General features: G+C 35.5%; 1 protein-coding gene across 1 annotated transcript; it reads left to right on the top strand.

Annotated features, from left to right (window-relative positions):
* The first annotated feature begins 4,746 nt into the window (after positions 1-4,746).
* LOC126755917 (SET domain-containing protein SmydA-8) lies at positions 4,747-19,276 on the top strand. The gene is made up of 7 exons (XM_050468644.1): positions 4,747-5,089; positions 5,305-5,565; positions 11,299-11,489; positions 16,042-16,470; positions 16,539-16,646; positions 18,635-18,819; positions 18,910-19,276. The coding sequence occupies exons 1-7, from the start codon at positions 4,958-4,960 to the stop codon at positions 19,146-19,148; spliced, it is 1,545 nt and encodes a 514-aa protein (XP_050324601.1). The 5' UTR covers positions 4,747-4,957; the 3' UTR covers positions 19,149-19,276.
* The last annotated feature ends 6,648 nt before the right edge of the window (positions 19,277-25,924 follow it).

Below are 25,924 nucleotides of genomic sequence, written 5' to 3'. Positions count from 1 at the left end.
TTTTGTGATAATTTCCTCTAGTAAAAAAAAAAAAAATTTTTCTTAAGTTCTTATCATAAAAGTTCTTTAATACTTAATTTTTCTACTTCTTTATGGAGTTTAACAAAAGGCTTCGAGAAGAGAACGTATTTTCTTTGGATCAAAGATAAAGTTTTTATATATTCTATATATAGTCATATGTATGCACATGTGTAAATTTGCTTTGTTCATTGCTACATTTGCCTATTTGAACTGTCAGCTTTTTTAATTATTTGCTAAGGCTTGATTCATCTTTAGTTTATTTCATTGTGGTATATACATATGGTAGAGGCTACTGTTTGCAATATTTCAATATATTTGTTCGTTTAAATAAAAAAATTAAATGTATACGTCATAAATTATAGTTTTTCTATACAGATCAGGAACTCAGGTGAATTTCGAAAAATAAACATATAATTTTAATAATAAGACATTATATTATTTTCCACATAGATAGGTCAATCAGTTAGGCGGAAGTATTTTCATTGATTTCTGATTTAAAATATTATTATTACACCCTGAACCGGGTATATTAAGTTTGCCACGAAATTTGTAACATCCAGAAGGAAAAATTCAAAATAAACGTAAATTTTCATTGAATTATATATCATACTAGTGGATCCAGCTACGCGTTGCTGTGGTATACATTTCATACATATAATAAATAATAATACAGCTGAGTAGGCAATTGAGAAGTAAAGTCCTCTCTCGACGAACAAAAAGCAAACTCTATAAGTCACTCATTTCAAGTATTCCCGTCCTGCTATATGATCAAGAGGCATGGACGATGACAACATCTGATGAGTCGACGTTACGAGTTTTCGAGAGAAAGGTTCTGCAACCAACAAGATGTATGGTCTTGGTGGTATGGCCAGGGCGAATATCACATTCGATGGAACGATGAGCTGTATGAGATATATGACGACATTGACAAAGTTCAGAGAATTAAAAGACAGCGGCTACGCTGGCTAGGTCATGTTGTCCGACAACACTCCAGCTCTGAAAGTATTCGATGCAGTATCCGCGAGTTAAGCAGAGGAAGGGGAAGACCTCCACTCCGATGGAGAGACCAGGTGGAGAAGGACCTGGCTTTGCTTGGAATTTCCAATTGGCGCCACATAGCTATAATCGCGTAAGCGGTGTCTACACCAGTAAAGAAGAAGAATGGAAATGGAATGTGTTTATATTTTGTGTCATTACCTTTTTTTGTCTGTACTTGCTTGTACATAAATCAAACAATTTTGACTGCAGCTTCATTAGTAGGCCCACTCAACAATTGATTGTTTTTTCCAAAAGTCTACAGTTGATGATAGAAAGAGAAGTCGTCACTCTCGCGTGGTTCGAACCAATCAACAACAGATCGCGAATGCATCGCAGAAGTCCTCTTTGAAAACAGAAAATGATGTCAAGGGAAATAGATATATAGACCAGATCATTGTAAGACTTATTCAAGATGATCTCGACATAAAAGTCTGCCATCGTTAATCTTCTGATAACACGATTGAAGCAAACTAGATGCAAGATGCTTCTTCAGTGGCACCCGGTAAACGGATATGAAAGTATTATTTTTATAGACGAAAAATTTTCAAGGGTTCAACGGGGTCACCATTCGTCTGCTATAATGGTTTGGTGGAGAGCCCTTCCACACTTTCACTTCTGTGGAAAAGACTTTAAAACTGTGGCAAAAACTTACCAACATGATGTTAGAAGGCATGCTAAAGCAGTTATGCAATACTATCTTCGATGAATATCATTGGATCTACAGATATTGCAGATGAATGGCGATATAGTATCGATTCTCTAATTCCATTCGCTCGGTACCCAAACGCCTTTAATTAGCGCCTCATAATTGTCAATTACGTTTGGGTGCACCTTCAACTGTTACATCAGTAAGTCATTAACATAACAGATGAAGGAGAAATTTTTTAAATTTTCGGGTTTCGGGTTCGGGCCAGTGGTATCGATGTCACCGGCGTACTCCAGCAGTTGTACACTCTTATAGAAGATAGTATCTTCCTTGTTTAGTTCCGCAGCTCGAATTATTTTCTCCAAGAGCAGATTGAAGGTGTCGCACGAAAGAGAGTCGCCTTGTCTGCTCTCATAGGTGCGTTGCAAGCTCATAGAAGGCATCTTCGGTCACATCGTCCTTCTCTTCCGTCGGGGCGTGGGCGCAAATCAGTGATATGTTGAAGAACTTCGCTTTGATGTGGATTGTGGCTAGACGTTTATTTACCGGGGTGAATGACAGTACTCGGCGACTGCGTCTCTCTCCCACCACGAATTTACGCTCCTTTATATGTCTAGTGTAGTAAATGCCACAAGGACCTACTCGCCTCAGTCCTTCTCCTGTCAATCGCATTTCTTGGACGGCGGTGATGTCAGCCTTTACTGTAACGAGGACATCAACCAGCTGGGCAGCGGCACCTTCCTAAATAAGGGACCGGATATTCCAGGTACATGCCCTTAAAGGTGGCGTTTTTTACGTGGCGGATCCCAAACCCAGTGCACAACCCTCTGGAGGGGATGTTTCGTTTTCACACTTTAGCTCGCCTTCAAACGGATGTCCTTTGGCTACCCAGAGGATACTTGGTCTAGGACTAGAAGCTGGGAGCTGCTTGAACCATATGTAAAAGAATCGCTTTTGGCCACTCCCAAGTGAATGGCAATCAGAGAACTTTCCTTACTTGTGTGAACTTCCACACCTCCATCCTCCTTAATGCAATTAGTGTGGAAATTTCTCTTCTCTGTACTCAATGTACCACCTGAAGTTAAATCGTTTAAGTTAGTTAAAACGTGAAGTAAAACAAATGGACAAGTTATCCAAAAAGTTTTGTTTTAGCGAACATTTTTAAATGAAATTAGTGTAGATCTAGGTCAATTCTGATATTTCTAATATAAATAATTCCGATCCTCTGTTTGATGCTTTCCACATCAATTGAATACAATAAATTTAACCTCTTCGGTTGATTTGCCTCACATATGTACATACTATGTTAAATCTCATTTGAGTTTGAAATTCGTTGTGAGTGGGCATCTTTAAATTGCAATTTTATTTAAAAGAACAGGTAGCTCATGTACACGACCGAATTCACACACTATATATCTATATACAGTAAAAGCTGTCTAAGCTAGACAATTGCGGTTCAGCACATTTTGTCTAAGTTACGCGAGTGTCCACGTTATAAAAAAAAAATATATTTTTTTCTCATTTTATTGACTTTATTTTAAAAATTGGCTAAAAAACATACATTGAATTCAATAAATAACACAAAAACATAAAGATTAACACATTTTAGAATATATTTTATATATGTATATAGTATATATATATATATAAATATATATTTTTAAAGTTAAACACAAAACTAAACTTTCTAAACCATTAGAAAAATATGCATATATTCAAGTTTTTGATAAAGCTTCCTTTGCAGTGGGAAAATTATAGTTTTCAGTGCACTCATCTTCAATTTCACTTGAAGAAGTTCCTTGGGAGATGTGTTTTAAATCCTCTACCACGTTTTTAAAAATAGTTTCATGGAAATCACCCACCTGTTCATTTATATCTATCGATTTTCCATATTCTTCGACAATTATGGACAGTACTAAACCATTTCGAATTTGTTCAGGATAGTTGTGATTTATCAAACTTTTAGAATTCAGATCTTCTTGTGGTGGACATTCCGGAATAGCATGGCAAGGAAATCCAGTACGTTGAAAGCATTTTTTTTTATCAAAAGAGGGTCTAATTCGTCCCAATTGCATTCATCAAGATACTTATAATGTATTATCAGAAAAGGCATCATTTTTGATCCATATTTTGTTTTTACATTTTGAATAATTCCTTGGTCGAGAGGTTGTATTTCTGCCATTATAACTGTGGCTTGTAGCGTTGTCAGTGAACCAAACAATTTTTCCATTTTGCTTCTTCATTTGCTCATTGTTAGAACTAAGTCAATGTTGAAAAATTACAGTCGCCATTTAAGCCTTTTTAAGGTGAGTAAATATTTTTTAAGTGTTGATAGCTTTTCCTTGCAATCTGAACCAGCTTAAAGATCTACATTTGGTCCTTCATCACTTGTTTCAGCGTTGTTTTCTAATTCTTTTATAACATGTTGGTTGGCTTTTTTAATGTTAGCGATCGTTGATTTGGAAACTCCATATTTGCCTGCCAATTTACTTATACATAGATAGGCTTTTATTAGCCGGTTTATTCAATATCTCACTTTTTATTTTCAGAGATAACTCCACTGCGTGTTTTCTTTTTGAAATGATTGCAACAACTGATCAAATAGGCGCAATTGTGTCGTAGCTAATTTATGAAAATTTTTTCATGCAAAATTTCGCAAAAAATTTGAAATACCGTAATTCAACGTTTGAAATATTCCATTGATGCCGAAATGTATTAGTATTTGTGTGTAATATGAATATGCATTCGTATTAAAAATATTGTCCAAGATAGAAAGGGATTTTAATGCTTGCTGTTTAAAAATTGAGACAAATTTTGTCCATCTTCCAAAATGGACAGTGTTCAGATTAAACAGTGAGTATATTGATATTTTGTACTATATTATATTGGTACAGAATATTTTGTCCAAATTATAAGGGTGTCCAACTTTACAGGTTTTACTGTACTTATGTATGCATACATGTACGTATGTACGGTAATACCCCGACCCTATATTTGCGCTGGTGTGTCTGTGTTCATGTCTCATCGTTGGGCACCACACATTTCTCCTCTAAGCATCAACCTTTAAACGTCTATTTTTGGATAAATTTATTTTAGTGATATTCATTGCGAGATTCTTCTTGGTGGTTCATGCTTTGGTGCCGTGTATTTAATCCACTTTAGTCAATAAATATAATTGTGATAAATAAAACTAACTACAACGCTTTAACTTACAACTCTCTTCTGCTCAGTTCGAATAAATTAAAAAGGGATATGTCCACTTGTGCAGTATGCGATCAGCCGACCAAAAACAAATGTTCAAATTGTAATCAAAGCTTCTATTGCTGCGCGGGGCATCAGAAACAGCATTGGAAAACGCATAAAGTCAATTGCAGACCCTTCAAAGTAACTATATTTCTGTTTAAGCGTAACTGTTTATGTACATATGTATGTAATTATGCGTTTCATATGCAAACACGTGTACATATGTACATATATATGTATGCATGCATATAAATAAATGCACATATGTACATACATACATGCAGATGTACATATGTATGTATATGTATACATTTGTATAATTCTACACACGTTCACAAAAAAATTTATATTCAAAGGTGGAGTACTCAGATCAGCTGGGAAGATATTTGGTGGCTACTCGAAGCATTAAACCATTTGAAATCATCCTAAAGGAAGCTCCTCTAATATGTACGCCCTCGCAAGTAACAAATCCCGTTTGCTTAGGCTGTTTGAATGGAATCGAGCCTTCAGACTACGTCGAATGCGATAAATGCGGTTGGCCGCTTTGCGGCGTTGAGTGTAAGGGCAAAGCTGACCACCAAGCTGAGTGCCAATTTACCATTGAAAGAGGTTCAAAAGTAAGTGAACACGATTTTTCTGTATTTTCTTTAAATTCTTAGCTAAGATTAAATCTTTAAAACTACTAGTGATTGAAGAAGAAAGTTTATATGTATAATAATATCCATTAAATAGTGGAGAAATACTGTTATTTTTGAGGTTTCTAATGTGATGTCATAAATAATTACATTTTTTCCGCTGAACCCTACCAGATTTATCATAATAATGTATTAATTATTGCACACATTGAAAAGGTCTCCAGAAAACTCCGCGATGGTATATGTCTATCTCTTATGGGTATCCCACAATAACGCTTTTTGTCATTTACACTTAAATATCTTAAATACATTGTTCATTTAATATAGGTCTATATAGCCCTGTAAAGCATATAATTTAAATGAATATTTTCGAAGATATTACAGATTTAAAAATTGCGGGTCGTAGCGTTTGCGGTGGTACCGGCCGGCCAAGGTGGCGGGAGCGTGCCTATAAATAGCGCGTCGGAGGCCGCGGTTATCCCTATAGCCCTTTGACTTTAGCAGCCTTTTGACTTTTTCGTCTTTCCACGCTTGAGAACCGGTTCATCATGTGCAGTCCACTAGAATGACTGTCGATTGGACTCCAGTGTGGAATGATGGAGCCATGTTTCTATTGTCACACACCGACACAAAAATTCGGTTTTATTACTATTAAAGAACACTCAAGCACTCCTCAGAATCAGTTATTCGTTGTTTTTGTTAGATTATGAACATGCGAGGCATCCACTTTGCAGAGCTTTCACCTCTTTAGAGCGTCATTGTTCCCGGTGCTCATTTCGCCTCTTTCCAACTTAGGAAATCTCTTTTCACCGGTTGATTTCCCTTGTGCAGAGCCCAAATTCAACAGTATTTTCCCCAAAAAAGCAATGCTTTATTAACACACGATGTGCTTTATGATCCATTTTTTTTCGTAAACCAACATAAATTGCTTCACAAAAATGCTGTATCTCATTAACTAATAGTTATAATCTAACTAATAGAAATGGTAGTAGTAGTATGGGTTGAGGCTGATCATTATCTGTAGTACTAGATTCCAGTATAAGTAAATTCATCAAGCCACTTGGCTGCCTCCGGATCGAAAAACCACCAACCAGATCGGTCCTAACATCGACTCGGACCACTATCTTGTTGCAGCTAAGATTCACACCCGCCTCTGCGCACGTCAACAAACACAAGGAAGGTTCGACGTCGAGAAGCTGCAATCACAACAGACAGCCGAACGCTTTTAAACTCGACCTACACTCTTGCTCTTTGAGAGCACTCGTCAACTACTCGATATAAGGGAACTGTAGGATGGCATTTCAAGCTCCTTACGTACAGCAGCAACCGAAAGCATTGGTTTTCGGAAAATGCCAAAAAACAGCTGGTACAACGAGGAGTGCCGTGTGGCAGCGGAGAGAAAACAGACTGCCTACTTCGCAACGTTACGATCGACCACAACACGTGCGGGATGGGATAGATACCGAGAGTTGAAGAGGGAAACGAGACGCATTTGCGGTCAGAAAAAGAAAGAGCCCGAAATGCATGAGTATGAAGAGCTTGACAAGCGGGCCGAAAGAGGTAATGCTCGAAAATTCTATGAAAAAATTCGGTGGCTAACAGAAGCTTTCAAAACCGGAGCATACTCTTGTAGAACCCCCAAAGGTGATTTAGTGACCGATGCCCAGAGCATACTAAAATTATGGAAAGAACACTTCTCCAGCCTGCTGAATGGCAGTGAAAGTATAACGCCAGGAGAAGGCGAACCCGATTCCCCAATCGATGACGATGGAGCAGACGTCCCATTGCCCGACTATGAAGAAGTTCGAATAGCAATTACACGTCTGTAGAACAACGACGCGGCGGGGGCCGATGGATTCTCGACCGAGCCATTCAAACTTGGCGGTGAAGAATTGATAAGGAGCATGCATCATCTTCTTTGTAAAATATGGTCGGACGACGTTGAGCAACCCAAAACGATTAAGAGAGAATTTAGCGTAGTTGATATTGATATCATTCTCAACACCCGCCCAATCAGACTGGACACAAACCCATTTGTCTGGCAGTTAACGACCCAACACAAAAATCTGAAGAACAACAAAGCGGCGGGGGCCGATGGATTACCGGCCGAGCTATTCAACTACCGAAGGGATAAGTCTCCTTTGTAAAATATGGTCGGACGAAATTGCCCAACATGTGCTCTGCCCAATAAGGTTCTATCGAACGTATTGTGTGGAAGATTAAAGCCTACCGTCAACAGACTGATTGGACCTTATCAGTATCGCTTTAGACCTGGAAAATCAACAACCGACCATATATTCACCATGCGCCAAATCTTTGAACAGACCAGTGAAAAGAGAATCGATACACACCACCTTTCGTCAATTTCAAAGCTGCTTTCGACAGCACGAAAAGCAGCTGCCTTTATGCCGCGATGTCTGAATTTGGTATCCCTGCAAAACTAATACGGCTGTGTAAACCGACGTTGAGCAACACCAAAAGCTCTTTTTAAGCATCTTTTATAAGAGAGTACAGCTGCTAGCGTACGCCGTTGATATTGATATCATTGGCCTCAACACCCGCGCCGTTAGTTCTGCTTTCTTCAGACTGGACAAGGAAGCAAAGGAAGCAAGGACGCATTTGTCTGGCAGTTAACGAGTACAACACGAAATATCTCCTATCATCAAACAAACAGTCGTCGCACTCGCGACTTGACTCTCACGTCACTGTTGACAGTCATTTTTTTGAAGTCTTAGATAATTTCGCCTATCTTGGAACCAGTATAAACACCTGGATATCCAACGCAGGATAACTCTTGCCAACAGGTGCTACTTCGGACTGAAGGCAATTGGGAAGTAAAATCCTCTCTCGACGAATAAAAACCAAACTCTATAAGTCACTCATTATTCCCGTCCTGTTACAGGGTGCAGAGACATGGACGATGACAACATCTGATGAGTCGACGTTACGAGTTTTCGAGAGAAAGGTTCTGAAAAAGATTTATGGTCCTTTGCCACGACGAATATTACATTCGATGGAACGATGAGCTGTATGAGATATACGACAACATTGACATAGTTCAGCAAATTAAAAGACAGCGCATACGCTGGTTAGGTCATGTTGTCCGAATGGACGAAAACACTCCGGCTCTGAAAATATTCGACGCAGTACCCGCCAGGGGAAGCAGAGGAAAAGGAAGACCTCCACTCCCTTGGAAGGACCAGGTAGAGAAGGACCTCGCTTCGCTTGGAATCGCCAATTGGCGCTACGTAGCGAAAATAAGAAACGACTAGTGCGCTGTTTTAACTCAGCTATAAGCGGTGAAGAAGAAGGAGTAGTAGTATTATCTATATGTCAGCCACAGTAAAGCGTGGACGGGTCCTCTAGTTCTAAATAATTTGAAGTAATTTATGTTTGGTATTAAGCCGATAAAATATAATAACCTTGAAACCCATTATTCAACTCGGACTGACGTATGGAACAACTTAGGCATTTTACAACTTGGTGTATTTTGTCAGCTATGAGGCCCATTTCTGGCTCAATTTAATGCTTTGGGACGAAAAGTAACATGAAGAGATTCAAGAGCGGGCATTTCAACCAGAAAAGGCAACGGTATGATGTGGTTTCGAAGCCAGTGGGATCATCGGTCCATATATTTTCAAAAATGATGTCAATGAGAACGTACCCGTCGACTGTTATCGCGCCATGATAACCGATTATTTGATGCCTGAAATTAAAGTTCGTAATCTCGGCGATATTTGGTTTCAATAAGACGGCGCCACTTCCCACACATCGCATCCATCAATGGCCTTCGATTCAGGCCTTGGAGCAATACATCACGGGTATCATTCGCCAGTTACCAGTCGAAATGCTCGAAGGAGTCAACGAAAATTGGACTCAGACATAACAGGGGCCAACATTTGAAAGGAGTCATCGAAACTTGCCACGACACCACCCCTACTTGTTTTACTAGCTTTAAGCAATGCGTTTTTTTTTTCATATTCGATTCGATGGAAAACCTAAATAAAAGCGTTGAGCGGCGCGTTTTTTACAGCTCAAGTGCTGAACACGCGCTCTATGACTGCAAGCGACATCTGTCAAATATTAAAATACACACTTTCTTATGGACACAGTTATTTAGACAGCTGCACGACTACACGACTGCAGGCCGTCAGTTGTCGTTTTCCTTTAATGGCGGATTGTGGGCATGGCCGTGGTCGATTACGCTCATCTACGAACGCCGCCTTACTTTTTTGACAAGGAACATGTGTACCAAGTTTCATCAAGATATTTTTACTCAAGTTACAGCTTGCTCGAACGGACGGACAGACAGTCGCCCAGATTTAAAATTTTCTCTTCATCCTGATCATATCTCTCTCGCTTAGTTTTAGGTGATACGTACAACCGTACTTGTTGAAGGAGTATACAAATTGTAGATGCACTACAAAGTATAAAAGTTGAGAGTGCTTAAAAACCAAATTTCTTAATTTTCACAGAAGAGGCCTAGTGCTATTACTATAAAAATAATAATTTTATTAAATAAATTTTTTTAAAAGAACTATTGAAAAAACTTTTTATTTGTTTGTACACAACTGATTCCTTAATTTATGCTATGCTAATGAAAACATTCAATTTGTTTTTTGTTTATGTAATTATTGTATACAAAGTGTGCTATTTCTCTGTCCCTGGCGATCTATGTGACATGTGGTCGTTACGTCGGTTTATAATCTTTGCTAATACCGTCGTCGGTATAACAGCACGTCTTGAATATCGCTCCTAAATGCTTGAGCAACTTATGTGACTGCAAATTTAATTGATTTTATTAATACTCTCGCTACCTATTACCACAGAGTATTATAATTTTGTTCAAAATTTTAGAAAAAATTGGCGTGTTCCCGTTCTTTAATGTATGTACATATTTCCTAAACCACACAAGTGCAAGTGCAAATCTTATAAGAACTACTATCGACAGTGTGGAAATGAATAAAATCGGAGGATAACCCCGCTCACTCCCCACATAGCGGTACTGTACTAAAAGCGCAATAAAACAATAACTAAATACGCCAGAGACATTACATTTTACCACCGAGATGGTATGAGAGAGCTTTATGGGAGCCGATGTGAAAATTGCACGATGGGCGCCCACTTTTTGGTGAAATCCCATATTTCGGGACACGACAAACCGATTTCTACAAAATTTCATATGTGGGGTTCCTCTTATATTCTTATATCACTGCGTACTTCCCATATAGCACAATTTTAAATTCTACTTGATACTTGCACCTTCCATTATACAAATCAAGAAGCAATTGATATAACGAGATAAAACTTTGCACGAATGTGTGTGTGGTACCTGATCACCAATGTGTGAGTTATCTCAACGAAAATGTGTGAGGGCATTCTATTCATAACGGTGTATTTTTTTGCCCCTATATGATTAAAATCAGGATATATGATTGGTTTTTTAGTATGTGGTGTTGAGAAAAATAGATAAAATCGGGTCGCTACTACCCCCAACTCCCAAATGTTATATAAATATGTACCATATAATGATTTTCGTTTTTCTAACAAACCTTATTCGATCCTCTGGTTGACGTTTTACACCATAAATATTTCCCTGACTTTTATGCTTGCAAGTTGCAAGAGTATAAAATGTTCGGTTGAACCCGAACTTAGCCCTTCCTTACTTGTTTTAATTTTGTTTTGTACTGTGACTAAAATTTGTCTGTAATTTAGGTTTCAGTAAAAGAATTTACAAATCCTCATCCTTTATACCAATGTATGGGGACGGTACGTTGCCTACTTTTGGCGAAAAGTGATCCTGAAAAATGGCAAATGTTTTTAAAGCTTGAATCCCTGGAAAAACAACGTCGAGGTTCTATGCAGTGGAAGGCCGATTTAGAAAGTATCGGAAAATTTATACCAAGGTATGTACATAAACAAACCATACAAAATTATCCATTTACAATCATGTGTTTACGTTGTATAAATAAGTATACGGGTTTTAGAGAAATTAGAGCAATAATAGTAAAAATACTTAACAAACAAGCGCATTATTTAACTGAGGAATATACTCAAAAAAATTAATACGTCTACTGCCTCCAATTGCGTCAAAAAATTCTACATCACACAAAACTTGAGAAAGACGAAGTTAAAGTTTAAGGGGTTAGGTGGGTTTCAGAGGTACAAAAAAGACATTTTTACGATTTTTTTAATATAAGCAATCATATATTTGAAAAATATAATAAGCCATATCAATATTTGAACAATTTCTCCTGAAATTTATTATATAAATATGTTGAAAATTCAGCCGTTATGGCCTCATCTCACTGGGTGTCTCACGAAAAGGGTGCTTTCGCCGTGGACAGCATAACTTATTATTGGTTCATTTAAAATTACAAAACTCTGCTAATACATATGGGCATTTTCACAAAAAGGTCCACCACGCGTGCAAAATTCAAACAGTTCCTGAAAACTTTCTGTTGATGAATAATAAATCTCAAATGTGTTAATTTTATAAATATAAAGGAATTTTTATTTTCTTCTAATTTTGAGCCGAAATATACAACGAATACACAAAATTTACAAAAATCTGACTTTTTTGACCAAATATACCAACGTTTTTCCTTGTTATATTCCCTAATTCAAAGTAATACTATGATGTTTTTATAATTTAAAAATCTTCTGCTGATAGTAACATAATGTTCAACAAGCAGACAGACTGAGTGGAGATCGAATAACGGTAGTTTTTTTGTGTTTGCTTCTGCTTATATTCGTATGTCGCGTCCGTTACCGAAAAACAGCATTTATTGTTCTCATTAGTGAACAAAGTGTTGAAGTGCAAATTGCTTTCAGACTAAAAGCAGATACATCATTTCACTTAAAAAAAGTAATAATTGGCTCTCGGCAAAAACGATTAAAAAAAATTGGTGTTTGAAATTCGTCGCGTCCGTTACCGTAAACCTTAAATATTAAATAAAGTTGTAGAAATTGCATAAAATTAAAATTTTATTGATGGCAAAAACGGCAAAAGAAACAAGAAAAGCAATAACAATGAAGTATAGAGAGACAATAAAAGAAAACGTCGAGAAATGGCAGGAATACAAGAAGAAAGAAGCAAAACGAAAGCAAGAGTACCGAAAAAGATTATCGCAAAAAATGAAAAGTGATTGCAATTTATTAGAAAAGAAAAGGACCGTGTTAGACAGCAAGTTTTGCGGCAAAAAAAGAGCATAAATAATATTGACAATTTGAATTGCGAAATTTAGAGCTGTAAACAAACGATAAGAAAAGCATTTAAAAAAGTTGAGGCTGCGCTACCTAAAAACCTGAATAGAAAAATAGCTATCCTCAAATCTTTATGCAATAAATATATTAAGCCAACAGAAACGATAAATGAAAATACAACCAAGTCATCAAAAAGCCAGATGCGCGAAAAATTAATTGAACAATTCTTTTTGCAAGATGGAATCAGCGTTCAAGCTCCTGGGAGAAAGGATACAATGATAAATGGGAAAGTAGCCTCAAAACGTTTTATGCTTATGACCTTAACAGAAGCATATCAACTTTTCAAAGCCGAATATACCGAAGAAAAAGTCTGCAAAACTATTTTTATTCGTTCTAAGCCAACTTACATTCAGTTAATCAATAATTTACGACACACTATGTGTGTCTGTAAGTACCATGCAAATTTTATTTTTCCACTAGAAGGCTGTGCAAAGCTTATACCGCAGATTCCTGCCAAAGCTGAATTATTTCTTACATCAGTTTGCTGCGATGTTATGAATGAAAGGGCATGGCTAATAATTCTGACAGCTGTGTACGCGATATTAAAGACGATCTAGTTCCAATACAGTTTTAATACGCAAATCAAATGGAAACAGTGGAGAAAAGTAGATGTAACTTTAAACTACACTATTGGTCCATTAATCGACTTAATTTATGATATAGAGATTCAGCTACCAGCTTTTAAAATGCATTGTTTTGTTAAACGTCACCAACAAAATTACTTTGAAACTAAAAAAAAATGTAGCAGCTAATTAAATTGTTATGCAAGTTGATGTTGCTGAAAATTATCACTTGACATTCCAAAACGAAGTTCATATGCCCACTTTAATAGCCAAGTAACAGTGTTTAATGTTATATAAACCAAGTCTTAATGCTGTTATCAGTGATAGATTGACCCACAGTAAATTCGACGTTTATTGCTTTATTTCCAAAATTATCAATATATTACAAAACCAGTACAAAGGAGTTACCAGCATTTATATTTTCTCTGATGGAAGCACTTCCCAATTCAAAAATAAATTTATTCTTTCTAGTATTCCAAGACTTGCAGCTGAATTTAATTGCAGAATCTTAGAGTGGAATTTTTTTGCCACTTCACATGGCAAAGGTGCTGTAGACGGAATAGGTGCCGTAGTTAAACGAAAAGTCTGGCAAATCGTTAAAGCAAAAAATATTGTTCTCGGTGATGCTTCATGAATGTGCTAAGAACAACATTCATGGAGTTAACATTTTGTATATCTCTGGAACACAAATTGATAGTATTTGTAATCAACTGTGAGAGTTATGGCAAAATATTCCAAATATCAAAGGAGTTAAGAGTTTGCATTGGTTTTCATATTTCGACAGTAAATTTATTGAAGTTGCTCGGACCGCCTATTCATTAAAGAAAATAATTAAAATAGACCATACTAAAAACTAATAACTTTCTTCTTAATTTTTTAAGTCATTTTTACTAAAATGTTACTTGAATTTTTAATTTACGTTATTGGTTTGCTTAATTTTCAATAAAATTGAAGTGTTATAATGAAAAAATTGTATTTCTTTGTTCTTGGAAGATTTTGTCGCGTCCGTTATGTCGCGTCCGTATTTCTTCTATACTCAATTAAAAAAAACTAAGGGAAAATTAACATATTTCATAAACCTACGAATAACAGTCATCTGTTCGCATTTATTAATATATATATTTTTATATATATATAAATCCTTAATTTGCTGATTTTTGTATATTTCTGAATGCGCCTCAAAAAAACTTCTATTTTTTGTCGCGTCCGTATCACTTTATAATTGCTTATAACTACGTATATTGTAGTAGAACCTTCCCGTATATATTAAAATCTAGTACTGCGTCAGCCCTTCAAAACAATGTCAATATATATAAACTTTTCCTTTGTCTTCTTTGTTTTGGACGCACTTAAAAGCGTACGAATGTCGCGTCCGTTACTGTGAAAATGCCCATATATAAATAGCGGTTTTGGACGAAGAAAATAAAAAAATAATAAAATTTTCCTTTTTTTCTCAGACTTTGAACAAAAAATCTCATTGTTTGGTTAAATTTTCGCCATTTATTGGTAAAAACAAAATAGTTGTAAAGAAACCAAAAAAGAAGAACTTCATTCAAAAACTAGATAATGTTATTTTAAAGATATGTACACAATTGGAACTAAATCGGTTCATAACTTTTTCAGAAATCGTGTCCACCGACTTCTAAAACACAGTTACAAGAAAAACGCGTTTAAAGACGGTGCACTTAGCGTAGCTAGCCTCGAGCACAAAGGCTGTATCTCCGAAACTATTCCTCGGATTAACTTGAAATTTTAGGAAAAAGAGGAAAGGACAAATTCTAGAGGTGTTGTTGAATTTAGTAAGACAAACAAAAAAAATCGATTTTTTGAAATTTTCAAACCCACCTAACCCCTTAATGCTCACTAGTTATAGAAACTAAACTCGAAAAATCAATCAGTTTAATATTCACCACTAAAACATAAGGTCAAAAGTATGGTAGAATTATTTGGAAAATCATTACTGATCACTAAAGAAAAAAAATTAATACGATCCCACTTATGTATGTATAATTTCAGAAATTCTCCGTTCTTATCATCGGGCAGGAATTTCATGTCTCAAATTTTTTTCGACTTATCTGCATGACATTTGACACATAATATTCTCATAACCTCTTAAGCCATTTCAAGAGTTTAAAATGGGTAGAATCAGGTTTACATCGAACATACCCACATATAGCGGTTTGCAAATTCATCCAATGTTCTTTCAACTAATTGCTTTTATTTCGTTTTAAATAGTTATTTATTTATTGGCGAATTTAGGTATACAAAATAACAATTAAAATAGGAGTTTAGATATACATAAGTGTCTTAACTACTTAATTATAACAATGATTATGACAATGTATAGTTAGAGACAAATTAAGGAGTAAACCTCATTTAAAGAAAAAAAAAGAATATCATGTGTTGATAAACTGTATTAGAGCATTTGGAGTTATAATTTTGCGTTAGTTTATTAGTCTGTCCGACACTAGCTCCATATTAGCCAAAAGATCCAGATTCACAGTGGAATAGTGCCAGGAGGGGTTCATTATCATTTTTAAAAGTTTTTTTTTCGTTTTAAATATAATCTTATCCTTCAAATACGTAGATGTAATTGCATGAGTATGAGTTTTTTAATTTTACCTTATAGATTTTTTAAAACAACCGAGTTTAACGAGGACTTGATTATGAAAACAATTGGTATTTTGCAAATAAACGGACATGAAGTACCCGTCACAGATCCACCGCATGTAGCAGTTTTTAGTAACGCTTCGTTTTTGGAACACTCCTGCATTCCGAATTTAGCTAAAAGCTTTTCAAGGGAAGGAAACTTAATTCTATGGGCACCAAAAGCAATTAAAAAGAATACTCATTTGAGTATTTGCTACTCCGATGCCGTTTGGGGTACTGCAGAACGCCAGCAGCATCTTATGCACACAAAACTCTTTAAATGTGTGTGTGAAAGGTGTTTGGATATAACGGAATGCGGAACTAATTACGATGCCTTCAAGTGCACTACCACCAACTGCGATGGTGTTATTTTACCATCAAGTCTAAAGGAATGGAATTCGGCTTGGAGGTATGGTAACAAATCAATTATAAATAAATATGCACTTACATCTATGCATTAACTGTTACATTTTTTAGGTGCTCAACTTGTGGAGCTCAAGCGGACATATCATTTATAAAAAGTATTTTAGAAAAGGCTGGAAAAGACTTGCAGGCCATGGATAAAACTGTGGAAAATTGCATGAAGTAAGTTAATGTACATACTATATATTGTATCTCATACATATTACAGTACTGCGGTATTATATAAAGGAGGTCATTATTTAAACCTGTCTCAGCTGGACAGTTTAGAACGTTATTTCGTTGTGTAACCTAAAGCTCCTATATATTGATCATAAAATTCGTTGTAAATCGACAAAGTGTTTTGAGCCGATTACAAAATTTTTGAAGAGGTCGATATCAATTTTGGATCGGATCTCCCCAGGCCGAAATATTTCACGCTCGGCCATGAAAAAGCTGAATAATGGAGGAAAATGTGTGTGTAACTTTCAGCGCTTAGTGAATAAATGTAATGTTTCTGGAAGATGTTGCACTTGGAAGCAATACGTATACTGCTACCTTAACGGCAGCCCTCACTATAGAGATCTTGTTGCCCGAAACTAAGCTTGACAGCTTCACCTTACAGAAAACTCATCCTTTCTTCTGAGCTTCGAATGATGCCAACGATAACGAGTATAGCTTTTTCAAGCGCTCTCCACTAGACGAATACTCTCTAAAACATTATTAGTTGGACTACGGTTTCATAGAGCCAAAACACCATTTGTGTGAGAGATTCAACCTCTTCCCAATAGCTTCTCTATAGCAGTATGCGGCAACAGCAACCTTCCTTACAATATCATTAATGTTCTGACTCCATGGAAGCCTTTTATCAACGTAAGCCCCAGGTACTTCACCTTGTCAACGGATTGTAAGCTTGAGCCTCAGAATAAGGAAGAGGAACTTTCTGAAATTTTGCCATAATCACCGCCTCCGGTGAGTACTTTTTTGAAGGACTCTTTCATATCGAGAAAGGTACCTTCGCATATTCGTGGTACATAAGGGCTCCTTTCAACAATGGCACTACAGAGTGCAACGTAGTGTTGACCGATCTGTATTTACAGTTCTTCCGGAACACCATAAGGGGGCACTTCTTCTGAGGATTGGTTGCGCAGGGAATGAGCATCCAGGAGGCACTTCACGAAACTCTCTTGGTTTTCTTTAACTCAGACTGATATATAGCTATCGGTGTCTTATACAGTGCCCAATCGTTTCAAGGGATACTATACGGGCTTTGCTGAGAAGTCTTCTCTTCCAAAATTTAATCTCCGTTAGCTCCGATGTCCACCATAGAATGGATTGCCTTTCTGAGTTTTAAAGAAATGATACTTTCTAAAGTGGTCCTACACATAGAACTGAAAACTTTTATGCATTCATCAATCACGTCGGGATAGGATCGAGTTTTTTCCAGGTACGGTTGGAAAAGCCGCTCGAAACTTTCTGCAATACAGTTCCCAATTTTTGATCCTGAAGTTCCTATAAGGTCTGCTCGCTGGGCGCTCTCCGTCTAAGTTAGAAGTAATATACCTATGACCACAATGAAAATGAGGATGAAATGATGATGATAAATATATATGTATTCACAACATTTAAATCAAAAAGTGACTCACCTCTCGCATTAATGTCCGACCTTTCCCAGACAGTGTGCCTGGAGTTAGCATCATATCCAATTTCCTCAACAAAACCGGAGATGACCTAAACTCGACGTTATGCGGAATATAGCCTGAGGCCTAGCGGTGACGACATCCTCGTTGTTGAAATTAGATTCAGGAAAAACATTAAGTCCATTTCTGAGCATCCGACTAGCTCTCGTGCATGTTACACGAATAAGTGATTAAAAAATTGCTAGTGTTGTTTTAGTTTACAATTGGTAAAAATATTCATAGATAGTCCATACCTAAATCTTATTAAGTAGGAGTCAGCGACTCGTTTCAAAACATTTTTTTTGTCATAAACCATTTTCCAATTAACCATTCTCTATTTTGCTATTATCACTGTTAAATTATTTTATTTATTGCTTGCACTTTCATTCAGATGTATATAAAACTGAGCGACTAATACTCTCCCAAAGGGATAAGCAATTCTCATAAATATACACCATTACGTTGGATAATTTTTTAATTATTAATAATTTTCAGATATATTCAACATTATGAAAAGTGGCTTACCAGAAGACACTATTTTATATGTCAAGCCAAAATACACTTAGTGCAGCTAATTGGTACTGATCCCAAAGAACTAATGGTAGTGCCTGAAGATCAACTCAATAAGAAATTGGAATACGTTAAGGACCTATTAGAATTATATGAGAACTTGGCGCCTTGTAAGTATGATATACCATCTAATTTTATCTATTTATCTATCTACCTAATATCCATTTTTAATTCGTTTTGTTTTTTTTTTTCTTTCTTAGGTGAGGTCCGAATGTTGGGCACATTTTGTTTTGAGTTACACTCCGCAATAGCAGAACACACCCGCCGTGTAGCTTTGCAGACGACGTTGTCTCCGAAAAACATGCTCGAAGAGTCGCTACTCTATGTCGAAAAATGCATAGACTATTTGCAGCGGGAATGCGACCTTTTCGTTGAAGGACACATCCTTAAGCAAGCGAAAATCAATAGAGACGCTCTTAGAATGGTGCTAGTGATGTAGATCTTACAGGATTTTAACCCACAGGATTTCACTAAGTGAACATATGACAAATTGCTTAATTTATAAGCTAAAATTCTTTTAAAGATAAAAAATAAAATAACAATAAAAAATACTTTACTATATATACACTTACACTTCGTTTCAATTGAATAGCACAAATTAATATTTAGATCTTCTCAACATACGTTGTGACCAAATAATTGGTTCATTCATAGGCTGTGTGTCAAATGGTAACATTTTTATCTGTGTTGAGTTTGGTTACAAAATTTCCCTATGGCGACAAAAATTTTACATTTTGCCGTGCCAAATGGAAATTAGAATTTTAATTTTAATTTTAATAAAATTAAAAACAAAAACTTTGCTCAGCTAATTACAATATCAATGACACTATAAAAATCCATTGATTTGAACATTTGCTATTAATTGAAAATTTTGGGGAACGTGTCATTCCACTACTAATCCTTTTGGATTTGATATGAAAAGATATGTATTTATATATTCTAATAATATTTGAACAAATCTATATACTATTCACTTAAGCATTGCATCTTTTATGTACTTACGTATGTACAGTATATGTTTCAGCACGTTAATAAAATTTGTGAAAATTTATCATTACTAAAAATTGAAAATTTAAACACCCAAAATTGAGATAATTTTATTGATACATATGTACCTCATGACATGTGAAAAAAGTTCTATTGTAGAATAAAAATATCTATGAAAAAAAAAATGTCAAAAAACAGGACAGATTACCCTACTGAAACCTTAAATAGGGTCTGGGAAAAATCAAACGAAGACCGAACAAGTAATGAATGGCTAAGTTCGGGTGTAACCGAATATTTCATACTCTTGCAACTTGCAAGGATCTTCTTCTTCTTTACTGGCGTAGACACCGCTCACGTGGTTATAGCCAGTTGTTTCTTCTTTTCGAAATTCGGCACCAAGGATCACAGGCGGTTAAAAGCCGTCAGGTGTTGGCAACATTGGAAAATGTAGCGAAAGTGTCCAACTTCATTGTTCGACGAAATCGTGATTGGGTTACCAAAAATTATACGAAATCATCCTCAATCGATTTTATCTATTCAAGTCAATACCACATACAAGCCACATACTAATTAAATTCTCTTTGGGTTTCATTAGGGCACCTTATACAAAAGCATATGCAGTAAAGCCAGCCGATCGTTCGAAAATTCTATTAATAATTATTATACGAGTATATAGAGGCTAGGTGAAGTTTTCAACCAATTTTATCAACTTCAGGAAAAAAGATACACTGTTATTACCAAAACATGCTATTTAATTTTCACTAATACATATATGTAACTCACACATTGTAGATATATGGGGTCACTCGGAAGTTTGGAAATCTTTATATTGGTTTTATGGAGGCTAAGGGAATTATTGGCCCGATTCAACTCAATTCAATTTCGGCATACAGACAAAATTTGTCAAGAAAGTTTAATCTTCGAATTTCAATTATATATCTAACGCATTGACCCATATTTCCGATAAAAAGTCAACTATAGGCACTGGGGTCCACATATTCGTGGCCCCATTATATAAATTGTTGTTTAATTTGTAAACTGGAATGTGAAAGAGTCGAATGGAATATCAAATTGTATTATAGGGGAAGTATGTAGGTGTGGTTGTAGTCCGATTTCCCCCCTTTTTGCACTGTAATAAAAACACCAGAAGAATGTTATGTGCGATTTTCACCTAAATGAGGGCGGTGTCACGCCCAGTGTTCAAATTTGACACCGGATTGAGTGTAAAATTTAATGTCACTGTTTTAGTAGTTTTTAATATAACCGTTATATGGTAAGTGGGCAGGGTTATGATCCGATTTCGCCTCTTTTCACACTATCGTTAGAAAAGTTAAAGAGATTTCATGTGTAAATTTGGGTGATATAGCTTTATTGGTTGGGAAGATATATACATTAAACGTATTAGGGGGCGGGCCTACGCCCAATTTTTCTTAATTTAGTGCTTAGTTACGTTTTCGATTGATGGACGTGACTGTGGTCGATTATGCCCATCTACAATACAATCAAGTTTCATTACGATATCTTAATTCTTACTCAAGTTACATCGCTCGTGTCATTATCCTGATCATTTATATAGTATATACATATATAACCCTATATCTATCTCGATACAAACAACTATTACTCTGTACCAATATGTGGCTAGAGTATAATTATCAAAATTTTTTCAGTCTTTCTTACTTTTTACCATTTTTTTTATTTTTTCATACCTGCTATACAATGATGCTAAGGCTAATAGCATCTTGCGAAACTGTAGTTTGATAACTACGCAAATAGCAAACATTTTTTTGAAATAAGTCCAAAGGACAAACGAAAAGACAGCTCCGACTTAAAGTCTCTTTTACGGTTTCCAGCTCAAATGCATTTTGGTTGACGTTTTGAAATTCGGTTTACCTAAATCAACTCAAATATTATAATTTTCGATTATTCGACCGTGAAAATAATTTTCGATTGAATAACTGTCGAATTTTGTTGGCGTATTACGGTTTAAAACACTTGACTAGAATATCAACCCAGCATTAATTAATAGGTGGCAAACCGGTAAAAAAATATTTCAAATCATTCTAAACTATCACAAATACAATAACTTAAATAAATAATTACACACACACTTAGCCAACAAATTTGAAAAACTTGCTGAACTCGAGGGGAACAAGTCCAAAACTGGACGAGGAAAGACATAATTTGGAAGCAGTAAAAATAAAATTAAGAGACTGTGGGCAAAATTGCGAACATAAAGATTATACACACCCTTCTACAGCACATATGTCAATAAAACTCTGCCTTAGTCCCTTAATTTTAATTTTATTGCTTACTTTATAAATAGATACATACAAGTTGCCATCTATATGTCGACTTGTGCGTTAGAATCTGCTATCTTTATCGATTGACCAGCGAGAATTTCATGACATTTCATCAATTGGAAGTGAAGTTATTGCGTTTTAAGTGTCAGGGGTTTCACATAGTCTCATAAAGTTATAAGTTATAACGATCCGAAAACATAGCGTTCAGAGTTGCATTTGCGTAAACTTACTTTAGTATGCAATCCAACAACAAATTTTTAAACTAGTACGAGTATAAAAATTTATGATTTTATGATTTTACGATGCTTTATGTTGGATTGTGAGTACCCCAAATATATTTCTGTTATCGGTGCGAAAATGAGCTTCGAACAAAGAGCCAACATTAAATTTTGTTTAAAATTGGTAAAACTTTTACCGAAACGTTTCAATTGATGAAACCAGTTTATGGCGATGATTGCCTATCCCGTAGCAGAGTGCAACGTTTTCAAAGTGGTCGTGAGGACATAAATGATGATCAACATGTGGGTCAATCAAAATCCGTGATCACCGGAAATTCCATCGAAACTGTGCGGGAATTCATCAAAAATCAGCCGAAATCATCATTGAAGTTCATGGAAATGGAATTGAACATCTCCAAAACATTGATTTATCGCATTTTGACCGAAAATTTGGGCTTACGAAAGGTGTCTGGACGGTTGGTTCCGCACAAATTGACTGACGACTAAAAATTGCTCTGATCGATCGACGCTTGTGACCGATTATTTGACCAAAAATCACATTTTAACTATTAAGGAAAAAGCTTTATGCAGAAGAACGTAGAGGTCAAATATTCAAATTGTAAAGGCTTAAACACGGCAAATTCGCAAAATATTATTAATTCTTTCGATTTTAAAGAAAAGCAACGAGCGATAAAACATTGTTGAGTGAGATTTGAATCATTTTAAAGAAATATACCGTGCTATTGAAAACAAGTCCTAAGTTGTGATTCAAATGGAAAGACGTTTCTTGTGTTGTATATAAATATATACATATATTATAAGTTCAGATGTATTTTGTCTGGAGTTAATTTAGTATTAAATATATCATTTCTTTTGCAAAACGGATTTTTTGAGGAAAACTGAAAAAAGTTTTCGATCCTTTAATTGCATAATGATTATATCTCAACATTTCATTAAAAAAAAATATATTGATAAATAAAAAAATATATGTACTGTATATTTGTACATCTTCTATTTATTGTTTTCTAAATATAACATAGCAACAATATTCTACATTCCACTGAAAGCAATAGTATTTAATGTACATACTTACATATATGATAACCATACCATCGCATGACAGAATCTACTATATGTATATAGATTACATGTGTACACTGGTGGTCACTTAATTAAGGACACGCCTTTTTCTTTTAAAACATTCGTTTATTTCATAAATGAAAAGCGACATATATTTTCAAACTTAAGTTATCATATTTATTATTTTCTAAGTTATAGATTTATTAAAAATTTAACGAAAAAATTATTTTCAATGCAACGTGCGACAAAAAATTAATCATGCGGTTTTTTTCTTGCGATACAACCCCGTAGCCCATTTTCAAGAAGACGACGTCTTATGGTTCGTGTTGATACATCGTTGGTCAATTGATCCTTTATCGTGCCGAGAATTTGCCTGGAAATCAAAAAAGGATTCACCTTCCTAACTCTACAAATTACATAGTCGTTTTCTGAGTCGTTTTTTTCTTATTTTATTTCCAGTACTGTCTGTACTCCCGTAATGAATCAAAGCATTGTGAACCATAGATTTTGAGCACAAAAGCTCCTTCGGCTCTAATGGACATTTTTTTCAGTTGTTATTACCTCAATGTAGTTTCTAAAAAACCTTACCGCTGGTGAGGGGCAATGATAGACTTATATAGAGGGAGAATTTATACATTCTAATTATTATTTGGTATTTTCATTGCTTATATGTACACTTTTTTAGAAAACTATCGTATAACTAAATATATGTGTATGTGTGCTGCTTGATATGTTTTACTTGTATGCATGGGGTTGTTCTCAAGTGTACAATTTAATACATGTGTGTGTGTGTTATCTCATCTGTAAATTTATGACTTGTGTTCCCATGCATTTTTATACCCTTAACAGGGTATATAAATTTTGTCACGAAATTTGTAACACCCAGAAGGAAGCGTCGGAGACCCTATAAAGTATATAAATGATGAATATATTGAGCTGAGTCGATTTAGCTATGTCCCTCTGTCTGTCTGTCCGTCCGTCCGTCCGTCTGTCTGTATATATACGAACTAGTTCCTCAGTTCTTAAGATATCGTTTTGAAATTTTGCTAACGTCATTTTCTCTTTAAGAAGCTGCTCATTTGTCGGAACTGCCGATATCGGACCACTATAGCATATAGCTGCCATACAAACTGAACGATCGGAATCAAGTTCTTGTATGGAAAACTTTCACATTTGACAATGTATATTCACAAAAGTTGCGACAGGTTATTTTCTAAGGCAACAATGTAATCTCTGAAGAAATTGGTCAGATCGGTTAACTATAGCATATAGCTGCCATACAAACCGAACGATCGGAATCAAGGGCTTGTATGGAAAATTTTCGCATTTGACATGGTATCTTCAGGAAATTTGACATGGATTACTGCTTAAGGTAATAACATAATCTCCGAAAAAATTGTTCAGATCAGATTACTATAGCATATTAGCTTCCATACAAACTGGACATATAGTTACTACAAGAAATGCATCTGTGAAGGGTATATTAGCTTCGGTGTATGCGTACAATTTTAAACAGATTACTCCTCAAAAATAATGCAATTGCTAAGTATTTGGAATAGTAGAAAAGAACTGCAACCAAATACGCAGTGAAATAGATTATAACTGGCTCAGTAATCAGTCGTTGAGTATGTATTATACCACGTGTATTCCAAAAGACTGATGTCATAACCTTTCCAACGCACTTTTTTGTCTCTCCACGCCTGAGGACCGGTTCATCATGTGCAGTCCACTAGAATGACTGTCGATTGGACTCCAGTGGGAAATGATGGAGCTATGTTTCTATTGTCACACACCGACGCAAAAATTCGGTTTTATTCCGATTAAAGAGCACTCAAACACTTCTCAGAATCAGTTATTCGTTGTTTTTGTTGGATTATGAACTTGCGAGGCACCTACTTGGCACAGAGCTTTCGCCTCTTTGGGGCATCATTGTCCTCGGTGTTCATTTCCCCTGTTTCTAGCTTAGCAAATATCTTTTCAACGGTGGATTTTCATGAGCCCAAATTCAACAGTATTTTCCCCCAAAAAGCAATTCTTTATTAACACACGAAATGCTTCATGATCCATTTCGTTGTAAACTAACACAAGTTGCTTCACGAAAATGCTGGATCTCATTAGCTAATAGTTATAATCCAACTAATAGAAGTCATATACATAAGTAGATGGTAGTAGTAGTATTATCTATGTAAGTATGTATCAGCCACAGTGAAGCGTGGACGGGTCCTTTAGTTAATATATATAAATAGATATTTATATTTAGTAGAATACCGGCGTTGCTGATAAGTAAGCATGTTCAATGATATTTGAACAACAGTTCTGGAGTACAACTCTTTTTCGAACCATGCCTAACAGTTTTATTATTTGAATTTGAATATTTAGTTAATATAAAAATGATTTATACAACTGACCGCAGGTTTTTGTGTTAAAATAATAAAAATTCAATAAAAAAATTTGGTGTCCTTAATTAATACAATGAATTCAGCAAACCGCCGAATTTTAGTAAAAATGTCAAAGCTTTGTCACTGAAACACGTGCTAAATTTTTATGCACTGTTATAATATACCGTTGCAATTTACAGTGGTTCTCTAAGCGAAAATTTAATGCTAAAAACATTGAACATTTGACAA

The sequence above is a fragment of the Bactrocera neohumeralis genome, chromosome 4 (genome assembly GCF_024586455.1).
Source record: "Bactrocera neohumeralis isolate Rockhampton chromosome 4, APGP_CSIRO_Bneo_wtdbg2-racon-allhic-juicebox.fasta_v2, whole genome shotgun sequence".
NCBI lineage: Eukaryota > Metazoa > Arthropoda > Insecta > Diptera > Tephritidae > Bactrocera > Bactrocera neohumeralis.
This window is presented reverse-complemented; position numbering and strand designations above follow the sequence as displayed.

Coding starts and splice junctions, on each gene's coding strand:
- LOC126755917 (XM_050468644.1), top strand. CDS start 4,958: ATGTCCACTTGTGCAGTATGCGATCAGCCGACCAAAAACAAATGTTCA. Junction 16,471..16,538: donor GAATGGAATTCGGCTTGGAG/GTATGGTAACAA, acceptor TACATTTTTTAG/GTGCTCAACTTGTGGAGCTC. Junction 16,647..18,634: donor ACTGTGGAAAATTGCATGAA/GTAAGTTAATGT, acceptor AATAATTTTCAG/ATATATTCAACATTATGAAA.